This window comes from Castor canadensis, chromosome 9 (genome assembly GCF_047511655.1).
Source record: "Castor canadensis chromosome 9, mCasCan1.hap1v2, whole genome shotgun sequence".
NCBI classification, from domain to species: domain Eukaryota; kingdom Metazoa; phylum Chordata; class Mammalia; order Rodentia; family Castoridae; genus Castor; species Castor canadensis.
Genome location: NC_133394.1, coordinates 96,359,556 through 96,371,722, shown reverse-complemented (window position 1 = coordinate 96,371,722; position 12,167 = coordinate 96,359,556). Strand labels below are relative to the sequence as shown.

Genomic DNA, 12,167 nt, shown 5'->3' with positions numbered 1-12,167 from the left:
ATAAAGAAAATTAAAACCATTCATAATTCTACAGAACAAGTGAAAACCAAAGGCAAATTTATTATTTCGGATTAGTCCCTCAAGGTAGGTGCACTGAGTATGTAGACATACATAGTTTTCTGATCTTGTTTATTTTACTTAAAGTGTCATACACATTTCCCAAGACAGTAAATATTCTTAGAAAACATGTTTTTAAATGTCAGCAGAGTCTTTAATACTAAAATGATACATTATTTAAATAATCAATATTAATATTGATTAGCATTTGTATCTTTATGGAACTTTCTGGTTTTCCTCAGTAGGCTAAATGGTACCTGTTTATAGTTTTTTTAATGGGTTGGTGAACAATTGTTACTTTCATAATGAGAGTAGCTGAAAATGCCACATTTAGCACTATATATAATTTTTAACTTTATTAATTGGATGAGAAAAAGATCATTATATGATAAGTGTAAGTTTAGTTTCCCTATTACTCACTTATATTTTGTCCACTGTGCCTTGCATAGTTGTGAGTCCTCTTTAATAGAGAAAATCAGTCTTTTTTGAAAAATGTCTTAATTGATAATTATTGTACCTTTTTGTAGGGTTGTATAATTAACAAAAGGATAAATATGTACAAGCCATTGATATTTTTAATTAAACTTTTATCAACAGGCTTTGTTTGAGAAATAGGTGTTACTGAATCTGAATCCATTGGAGTGAAGGATCTGAGTTGTGTTTTTGTTTTGTTTGTTGTTTTTTTTTTTTTTTAAACAGCATTAAAAGTGAAGTACTGGGTTGGCTGAGTGGCTAAAGTGAGAGTGCCTGCTTAGTAAACATGAGGTCCTGAGTTCAAATGTCAAGTACCAACTCTCACACTCTAGCCAGACATTTAATTCTTTCAACCCAATAGACTGGCCTCCATGGTCAAGGGCTCCAGACCCGGGGCCCCGTTCTATAAAGTGGAAAAGAAAGTACAGCACTGCTTATCCAACTACCCTGCCTCTCCTAGCTACAAATCTCCTTTTTGTGTCTTGTGCTCACATTATAAGCAGCTGGCAGAGCTTTGAGGCAGTCTATCTACCATGATGGTTATGGTTCACTTGTATACCTAAGCTGCTGGAAAGGAATTTAGTGAAATTATTTATGAGTGAAATAGAGCTTCTGCTCTCCACTCTTTCAATGACCTAAATATAACCTAAATAGAATTTTTATTAGTATATTTTTGCTATAAAATTGTCAAACCAATGGAATAGAGTGAGAACCCATGAATAGATTCACATAAATTTGGACAAGTAAGTTTAAACATAAAAGGAGAACAGACTTTTTTTTCAACAAATAGTACTAGAACTAGATGTTGTAGTGGTTTTAAAAGATGGCAGCCTCTGCAGTAGTTGCACTACCTCACTTTCTCTGTCACTGGAATTGCTCACTCTAAGGGAAGTCAGGGACATGTTTTAAGGACACTGAAGCAGCCAATGAAGAGGCTCAGTTGGCAAGCCATGAAGGCCTGCCAGTCACCACATGGAAAAGCTTGGGAGCAATCTTCTGAGGCCCTTTGACAGCCATGTGACTATAACCACCAGGGAGAGCCAGGTATAGCTTAGGCTGGCCTTGAATTTGTAATCCTCCTCTCAAACTCTGGGATTCCAGGTGTGTCCCACCTTGCCCACAATTACCGGGTTATTATTTTTTTTATGAATTGAAATTTGGGGGTTATGAAAAAAATTTGCCTACTCCAACATCAAAACATTTCTCCTACTTCTTTTTTGTAAAAATTTTTGTAAAAATTTTGTAAAAATTTGAGACAGAGCAAGACTCTGTCTCAAAAAACCAAGGGCTAAGGATATAGCTCAGTGGTAGACTGCTTGCCTAGCGTGGCAAACCCTAGATTTAGTCTTCAGTATCACAAAACAAAATAAAACCTGGAAAGCTGGACTTTAACTTTAGTAGTGCTAAAAGAAGGAAAAAATAATCCGTGGACTGAAAGAAAATATTTGCTAATCACATATTTCACAGAGGATTTATCAAGTATACATAATCAACTAAATTCTCCATAAAAAGAATAAAACCCAACTTTAACAATAGGCAAAAGATTCAAAAAGGTATTTCAAAAGGGAAATTATTTTCAAACAATAAAAATACTTTTTGGTTGTTGATTAGTAAATAGTTTAAACAGGGAATCCAACAACACATTTCCAAACAAATCAAGTAGATGCTTTCTTCCATGAGAGTAATGGAGTTGCCTTCTTGCTATTAAAAACCATAAAACTGGGCAGAACATATGAGGAAACTTTTGGGGTGAGCAGAGAAAAGAATTAGGTGTGGGTCTTGATGAGGCCAGAATGTGGACCTTGGCCAGGGAGGAAGAGCCTGAGACAGGCCGAGCAGCGTCACTAAGCTGATGAGATGAAGTGGTGGCCTAGAAGCTCCTCAGTAGCTTATCTGAGGACAGGTCTGTGCACACCCTGGCCAATATGCCATGTGCTTTATCAATGAGTGATTATTGGGGGTAGGACAAAAATACCAGAGGTAAGCAAGGCTGAGAGTTGAAGAAGTTCTTATCCAGCAAAGTGAAGATGCCTCACCAACACTTGAGGTACTCTGTAAGGTCATGCCACAAGGACAAAATTGACATAGATGAGTCCTAATGAAGACTAAAACCAGGCTTCAAAGAAACAGAAGGATCTGACAAAGACTTAACTGCCTGTTAAACAAAACCAAATAACCAAACACCTTAAAACATCCATAATGCCCAGTATAAAAATAAAGTACAAGTAGGAAAATGTGACCCATAGTCAAAAAGGAAAAAAGCAGCCAATAGAACCATACAACATGAAGATCCAGAACTTAAAGAATAAGTTGTTAATAATGAGTAAACATATTTCAGCAGAGAAGTCAAAAGAACTAAATGGAAATAATAGGAAAACACACCATGTGACAAGAAAAAATTTACTAAATAGGCTCAGGGTAGATTGGATATCACATAAGAAACTGTTGGTGAATTTAAACAGAGCTCAATAGATACTAAGAAATCCGAAAACATTTTTTTACAGATTATAAAAGAATAAACAGAGCCTGAGCCTTGTGGAACAGTTTCAACTGGTTTAACAAGCATGTAAAGGAGTTCCATGAATAAAAAAGAAAAAGATGGAGTAGGGGGCAACAACCTTGAAGACATAACAAGAAAATAACCCTAATGGGGTAAAAAACATCAACTTACTGTCAGGATTTCCAATAAATGCAACATTACATGTACAAAGACCACCACAAACTAAGTATTTCATAGAAAAATAGCTACAAAATCAACACAATAAAGAGACAATCCTTAAAAGCAGCCAGACACAATTGGTACACCACATTCGGAGCAGCAATATAAATGAGGCTCTGATCATCAATAACACTTGGAGGACAAGTTTAAGATGCTTCCTGTATATTGCCCCTCAGCTGCTTCTATATTGACAGCAGGCTGAGACCTGTCAGCTCAAAAGTCCTCTACCACAAAATTTTACACATCTGATTAACAAGAAGAATTTTTAGTTATTTATAGCATACCTGCATGAAATGGCACAAAATATTTGCTGGGTGTGAATAAGACTGTGGCTATAAGGATCAGACGCTGCCTGTCTTTAGGAACTTTCTGAGTCAAACTCCCTCCCACCCCCGACTGTGGTGCTACTGAGTGATATCACCTAGACAGAAGGAGTCCCTTCTCGCCTCTGTCCCCTCTTCTCCCTGGGGTCCCTGCTGTTTTCTGAGTGCTAACCCCACTTGCAAACCTATACACAAAGCTTTTGTGTATTACTGCTCTTATATGGTTTTATTTTTTCTTTGCTAGGCCTCTAAATCCCTCTAGTTCCCTATAAAAACATAAAGACATCTTAAAATGCTTTTAAAAAGGAATTAGCAACCCCAGATTCAATATCTAGTGCAGATAGCCTTCAAAATGAGGGTAAAATGATATTTTTGATAAGTAAGAGAATTCTTTGCAAGTACACCCACCACACAAGAAATGCTAAAGGAAGTTCTTTATATTGAAGAAAAATGATACTAGACAGAAAGAATGAAGAGCTTCAGAAATGGTAATATGTGGACAAATATATAAATTTCTTTTTCTTTTTTCATTGTCTTTAAAGAATAAATAGTCATAATACTGTCTTATTCAGGTTATATTACTAAAACATATGACAATGTTTCCTGGGAGAAATAAATAGAATTCTAAAAAGACCAAGCGACTAAATAAACATTCAATGTCCACGAAAAATATTTTCAGGTAAATTATAAAATTAAGCCAACTACATAACAGCTCATAGTGCTACATACCAGAACAATAACAGGATTATGTAAAGGTCCATCAGTGTGAAGAGTTTCAATGTCATCTTCAATGTTATAATCCCACTCCACACCAAGGTCAATGAAGGTCCGTGACTTGGTTTCTTCCCCTTTGCCATTTAAAATGTAGTGACCTGTAGCTTGGTTCTTAATAGCTAAAGGAAGGAAAATAAGTATCCAGAGTAGAATTTTATCACATTACAATGTTGAAGATCCATAGTAAGTCTATCTTCTATAAATTAATGACTATGTTTCTTTATTAGTATCAAGCAATCGAAATGAGTGTTTGCTCTAACAGTATTGCCATTTCCTTCAGTAGAAATTAAAAACTCTCAAGAAGCATTCCTACTGAGTCAAACACAATGCCAAGATGGTTAAATAGGCCAAAATAATGTTTGCAAATATTCCCATTTGAAAACATTGTCAAAGCGATGAATAATTTCTAATTCATTCATTCTATACATTTTCCCAAAAAGCTAGGACCATTTTGGAAATAATGGATACTTCTCCAAGAATTAATATAAGCAATTTATGTTAGTATGTCATATAAAGGTGGTCAAAAGTTAACAGTCTCAAAAAATAGTTGAACTGATTTTCAGGTCAAAAATTTTTCTGATGACTGTAAAATTCCAAGGCCATATCACCTACTTATATAGTTAGAAAAAGCTGCTTTCTGCTGACAGAATTCTTAATATTATAGACCTACTATATATTATAAAATAAAATGCATCTATAGTAGGTAAAATGATAAACTTTAAATCTTAGAGGTGTATATTAGCATAAAATGATTTTAGAAAACAAAATTTCATAAGTTACTACCAACACTGAAAATGTTGGTAGAAAATCTGACTATTTTTAACTAATCTTGTTTTGGAAATTATAATCAATCATACAACTAGATCCATAGGTGCCAGTCAAAAACCTAACACTTTTCAGATATTGGGAAAATTTTACATTAGAGTAGCAATGAATTTTTCTGATCTTATTCCTCAGTTTAGCACCTTTTATTAATATTTTTTCAACTTCTAATACATAACAAAAATGCACAACAAATAAAAACTTGTAAACTAGTTTTCCCTTTATGTAACTTTAAAGTGTTATTTTTGCATGTTTTAAAGTAAGAACAATTAGAAGAAATGAGAAAACCTCACATAATATCCAGTCAGTGAATTGTCTACAATTCTGACTCTTGAATATACACGTACACACATGCACACACACACATATTCCTCTATGTGTGTGATTTCCTTGACATTTCATTGTTTAAGTGCACACTAAAGCAACGCCAGCAGACAGAAACTTACCAAGAATATGAGGAGAAGCCTCGTCTTCTTGGATTGACACATGTCTAGCCCCAGGGGGTATATCAAACATCTTAAGGTACCCTTTGCATGTGTAGTAAATATTGGAGGAAGCAAAGAAGAAAACAAAAGCAACAACCATGGTTAGTTGAGCACTACGTTCTTACAGCTCCTGCATGCAGAAGAGGGCATCCATAAACCAAAAGAAGCAGTTTCAGCGATGTAACTTTGAAACATTGGGAGTCTTTGTGATGTTCTGCAAGGGATTCAGAAAACCTTTCTTTTTATTCAAGAGGGAAAAAAGTGACTCTTGTAACCAACTTATTAATCAGCTATCTTGTATTTACCTAAGAACTGCAGCAATAACAATTCAGGCAAACACTATACTTTCCTGAGTTATGTGACTCTAGTTTCTAAACCACCCTTTCAAAGGGGGCCAGTTTTGAGCAAAAATTCTCCACATGGTGACCTTGAAATAGTTTACCTGCTTACATATTGTTTTAAAAACCTTAAGTGGCAGTCATAGACAGATAATCCATTTACTGAAATATTTTCATATTCAAAAACCTACTTTATTCTAAAGAAATTATAGAAGAAAAATTGATAAATGATTTTTTCTTGTGAATAGCAAGTAATTTTAAAGTTTTAAAAAAGTTTTATGACTTGACTATTTTAAAATACATTTTGTACATTTGACCAAACCATTTAATTTGAAAATATATGCAAGTTATATGTCATGTATTACCTTTACATTCATCTTCTAAGCCAGAAGTGATAAAATCAGTAAGCTTATATTGGTTACTTTGGGTTTTAAATCATGTATCATTCCTATGTTAAAATATGCTTAATATTATCACATGTACTAAACTTATTTTAAGATTACTTAGAGTTATAGTCACAACTATACATATCACCAGTAGTCAGCTCAAATAGACTAAGATGTTATATTTCATTTCCAACAAAAGTAAATAAGACTGATTACAGACTTATGCCTATAATCCCAGCTACTTGAGAGGTGGAGATAGACGGTTTTTGGTCTGAGGTCAGGCTGGGCAAATGTTAGCAGGAGACACTATCTGTAAAAAAAACTAAAAGCAAAAGAACTGGTAACACAGCTCAAGTGGTAGAGCTCAAGACTCTGAGGTTAGGGAGTGCTATATATATTTACATATATATATATATATATATATATATATATATGTGCGTGTGTGTGAGGGTGAAATTATGCAGTCTATGCTTTTAGTACATTGTGAAATATCTAATGCACATAATAAAGGATGAGCATTGACAGAAATTCAGTTATCAATATGTAACTGTCAAGGAATCGAAAAAAAGCCATATTTTTGTCATTTGTATATGTATAATTATTATGTACCTACAGGTAGAATTACCCAGCTTTTTCACAATATTTAATAGTGTTCTAAATAAGTGGAGTGATCATGTGGGGACCAGGGTTTTGCATGGTAACCTAAGGTAAAGTCCAAGCCATGAACGGCACCATGTTTGCCTGAGTATGAAATGGCTAGAAGCAACATGCTTGGGATGTCAAGTATAGCAAAACAGCTTGATGCCATTTATGGATGCCATCTTTCTGCAGTTTGCTACAACTTACCCAGTACATTTTTAGCTTCTCTTGTTTCAGCAAGAGAAATATTACGGGCTCCTTTGGGTAAAGTGAAAGCGCCTCTTGTCTTCCCTTAAATAGAATGTCATTAATTAGTGGAGGTTTCATGTTTATCAAAGTCTTGCTGTTTCATTGACTATCCCATAAGCCATATATATTTTATTAGATAAGATATAAAATAGGTTCTGTAATTTTATATGTTGAAGTCAAAATGCATTCACAATGTTAACTAATGCCAATTAACTGTTAATAGTCAATGAAAGTAAGACTAAGCATGAATGCAAAATGATGTAGGTGATTTGAAGTTGAATACTTGCAGATTTCATTTTCCAGCAACGTGAGTTCTTTATGGCACCTCTTGCTTAAATGTTTTCCTGTTGGAAAAGGTTAATTAGTCTTTTAAATTACTGGGATGACATCAGTGCAGAGAAATGGATGCTAAATTGTCTTTGAATGGTTTGATTCAGTATGATTGATGAATGTTTTCTCATATTTTTTGACTTTAATTTGCAGGTATTATTACACATAATACAGAATGAATGAATGACCATGGTAATTTTTCTTACATTAATTCACTCTGGAAATAAGGTAAATTAATTATTTATAGCCAAAAGAAAAAATAATATATAACTTTAAAGTAAGCATAGTTCATTATTTTACAGCAATATGGAGCAAATTGTATTTCATTCTTACCAAATCATAGTATGTATACATATATAAACATTTATAATTCTAATTCTTTTTGCTTTATTAAAATGATACAAAACTATGGTAATAATATAATCATCCAGAAATGACAATATTTGCTTTTAAATAACTTTCAAACAACAAAGCATGATAACTCATCACAAAGGAATAGTAAAAACATCAATAAGTGGAATAGGGGAGTATAGTCACCCAGCTCTGCCATCCTAAATATATCAGCAAAGAAAGCTGATATAAGTGGAATCAACTAGAAATCTAGGGTATAATGGGCATAAAAAGGAATAATAATTATTCCATTTGAATGAAGACTACCATTTTTATAAAATGAAAAATTACCACCATTTCAATGTACTTAAAGTACATTCTATTTGTTCTTCATTTGTTCCTTTTTTTATATATCTTTTATTCATATGTGCATGCAATTTTTGGGTCATTTCTCCCCCCTTCTCATTTATTCTTTATCATTCTATAAGATATTATACTAAGTGTCTTAGAAGATGCAAGAACGTTCAAGAAAGCACACCACCAAGTTTATATGAATGTTGAGTTCCCAGAAGGATTTGCTCAATAAATCTTATTGATTGATTGAATATTGTGCAAATTGAAGAAATGATTCAGTAATGTTTGTATACAAATCTTTTATGAAAATTCCAATGAACATTGTGAAATTACTAACACTTTTACATATCTGATGCATGAGGATTGCTTTCTGTTCCACATACAGGCCATCAATGTATATTTAACATAGGTTGAAGGCATAAGGAACATAAAAGTTCCCCCTTTTGGTAGTATCTCAATGTTTAAAATAAATTCTTAAAAATTATGTGACATACAGGTCCTTTTAGAGTCATAGATTTATAAACAGGAAGAAATGGCTTAGTTTTAATGTGAAAAGAAGTAAAACTAAATGCAACATTTAAAAGTTATAAAATTTTGTAATTTTCTTAACTTCTGGTCAATTCATGTGCTACAGATAGTCAAAAATAAGCCTTCTAATTATATCTGCACTTTAATAAAAATGCAAAATAAAACATAATGCAGATTTTTGCTAACTTCTATAATTAATATTGACTTTTTTCCTTATTTAATATTAGTAGATATATTTCTCATCATGAATTCTATGGAGTAGGAATTCTAAGTTTTATTTTTTTAAGTAAAAGTAATTAAAATTGAGATAAATTATCAGCTATTTTTTGGTCATATTCATTGAGAAAATCCTGTACTTCTTAAGGAGGATATCTCACAAACATTCAATCACAAGAAGGATATTAATTCACAAGAGTGCTCCAGGACTTACCAAGCTTCCTGGGCGTTCTGGTAAATGTCCCCTTCACAGTTCGACAGTGGGAATTATCTCCTCCACAGACACCACATTTATCCTCAACCTTGTTGGAACCGATTTCTTTATCACAGCCCACTTTCTAGGAAAAGAAGATATTAAATGCAGCTAATTTTAATGTGGTAAGGAGAAAACAACATCCTAGGTCAGGTGTGACAGCTCATGCCTGTAATCCCAGCTACTGAGGAGGCAGAGATTGGGAGGATCATGGTTCTAGAGCAGCCCAGGCAAAAAGTTAGTAAAACCTCTTTTCAACAAGCAGGCATGGTGGTACCTGCCTGTGATCTCAGCTACTCAGGAGGAGTAGGAAGATAGCACCCAGACGCTGGCACAAACTAAAAGTGCAAAATGCTATCTAAAAGAAAAAAATCTAAAGTAAAAAGGATTGGAGGTTTGGTTCAAGTGGTAGAACAGATGCCCTGAGTTCAAACCCCAGTACTAAATAAATAAATAAATATAAACAAAATAAGAAAACATCCCAAAGAATGATGAACTATGTGTTTAATCATAGCCCAGTTAGCAAGTTTGCACCAAACTTTCACTGTTGTCATGAGTTCTCATGCCTCAATCTTTTGAAGAACAAGTGTGTAATCAAATGACTTTTACTCTAAGCAATAAACAGTTTTCCCCAGTCTAATGAAATATTTTCCTAACTTAAGTTGTCCTAATCAAATAAATACTAAGCAAATATGTAGCTAATGTTAGGGAGGAAAAACAATACAATGTTGCTATTCCCTTATTGCGTTCATGTTTATAGTGATGAATAATGATATCATTGCTCTAATTACTATTGAGTTGTACATTACTGCAATCTTTAAGTTAGGATGTGAGACAAAACTTCGTAAAAGCTCAGTAAACTTTCTCGGGCCCTGAAAGAATGTAGAGAAAGTGGAAAGGCATTTCAGGAGTGCAGAGAGTTTCAAACACAGCCTTGGAAATTCTATGTTCATGGAAAGTAAGTTCTGAGACAATATTTAAACCTATATTTAAGTTACTGGAAGGTGAGCGCTGCACAATAGGGAAGAATAGTCAAAGATCTGCACCAGCACAGGATGTAGAGGCTTTGAATGCTAGCTACAACTGACATTTTCACATTAATAGGGAAATACTGAAGGTTTTCTGGACTGGGGCAGGTCCTTAAATAAAATAAATCAGTGTAGGATAATGATAATGATACATGATCACCACAGCACTCATAAGTTTGACACAAAAGTGGGCAGAGAAAATAATGACAGCACATGTAAGTAAGGTGCTTGATACTGTAGGAAGTAAAAAATGACGATGACACATATCCAACTATTACAGTTTGTATGTGCCCCCTCAAAAAGCATGTGTTGGAAATCTAATCTCTAATTAACAGTGTGGGGAGGCAGTACCTAACCAGACATGATTAGATGAGGCCTCAGTGGAAATAGGTTGACTACTGTGAGCAAGCTTATTATAAATTTGCTTCCCTCTTGCTCTCTTTGATACATATGCCCTCTTCCCCTTCTACCATGGGATGGCACAGCAGGAAGGTCTTTGCCAGATATTAAGTAGATGCTGGCACCATGCCTTAGGTCTTTCTAGCCTCCAGAACCGTAAGCCAAATAAATGTATTCATAAATTACCCAACCTGTGGTATTCTGTTACAGCAACATTAAATGGACTAAGATATCTACTTTCAGGGTCACTTTAGTTGAAAAGAGACATCACATCTGCATACTTCAGTTTTGTGAAGTGAAAAGGAAATAGACATTAGGAACAGCATTTCAGTTAATAAGGATCATTTCCTATTAACTGTGAATATGAGCAATAACTGTGTTTTTTAAAAAAGGAGATTAAGTGAGACCAAAAAAAACCCTTTTTCTTCTCTGTAACTTTTGTTCTAATGTGGAATTCACTGCTTAAACGCAGAATCAACTGGAAGACAGCAGAGGGAGAAAGAGACACTGGTATTATCTCTGAAACATAGGACAAATTACACTTAGCATTGGAATCTTTTTAGAAAAGACTTCTAGTTCAATAGTAAGTTGCTATTAGTAAAATGCTCAAGGCAAATCCTTTGTTCCCAAATGCTGTATTCCAAACTAGACATCCACTACTTAGAAAAGGCTGCAACAAATGTGTAAGGAAAACTGTATTTGAATCTTGATTCTGCGAGTGACCAAAGAGTGATTTTAAGCACAATTTGTCTCAAATTTTATTTTTTCTACTCAATTGTTTATAGATTATTGTTATAATATGACTTTGCAAATAAGAATCAGTGGAAAATAATTTAAAATATGTGTACAAATGGTAATAAACATAGAGTTGCCCACTACCATAGGAAGCTTTGAGGAAGCAGTTTTAACTTACTACACACTCTCCTCGCACACATATGCTATACGGGTCTTTGTAAGAACAGCGTGTTCCATCGTGTACTAGTTGTTTCATATAAGCAACATCTCCAGTCTCTTTGGATTGACAGTAAAGGTGGCATCTTTTCTTGGCTGCATAAAAAGGAAGATAAAATTAACTCTACATAAAAATAGAATATTCGGACAGCATAGTTTATTTTTAAAGCACAAATTTTCAATATGGGTTCTTGAAAGCAAAAGAAACACTGTATAAATAAGTAAAATAAGGACTAAGAGAAATGTGCAAAAATGCCAGTATGCATATTTGTTTTAATGTGAGCGATAATCAATTTGTCATCTAAACTACTGAATGTGAAAAGAGATCAATTAATAAATGTACATTATATTATATATATTTTGCATCAAGTATAAATTGGGACTGTCTTAGTCTTCCAGGTTGTAGATTTCACCACAACTCTTAAATAAAATTTTTTTTATTCATTTATTCACATGTGCATACATTGTTTGGGTCATTTCTCCACCCTACCCTCCTCCTCCTTCTCCCTCTC

The 12,167-nt window shown here is 33.9% G+C and overlaps 1 protein-coding gene across 6 annotated transcripts in view; it reads right to left on the bottom strand.

The window, feature by feature from the left end:
• Positions 1-12,167, bottom strand: part of Adamts3 (ADAM metallopeptidase with thrombospondin type 1 motif 3) — a 244,478-nt gene that overhangs the window by 12,369 nt on the left and 219,942 nt on the right. For 5 of the 6 annotated variants that reach the window (XM_074042029.1, XM_074042030.1, XM_074042032.1 and 2 more), the window contains 4 exons: positions 11,618-11,751; positions 9,239-9,362; positions 5,616-5,696; positions 4,303-4,466 (listed from right to left, as the gene is read on the bottom strand). In XM_074042029.1, the coding sequence (XP_073898130.1) occupies positions 4,303-4,466; positions 5,616-5,696; positions 9,239-9,362; positions 11,618-11,751 (503 nt within the window). Of the gene's footprint in view, positions 1-4,302; positions 4,467-5,615; positions 5,697-7,224; positions 7,309-9,238; positions 9,363-11,617; positions 11,752-12,167 lie in introns of all 6 variants that reach the window. The other variant, XM_074042034.1, reaches the window with a different exon arrangement.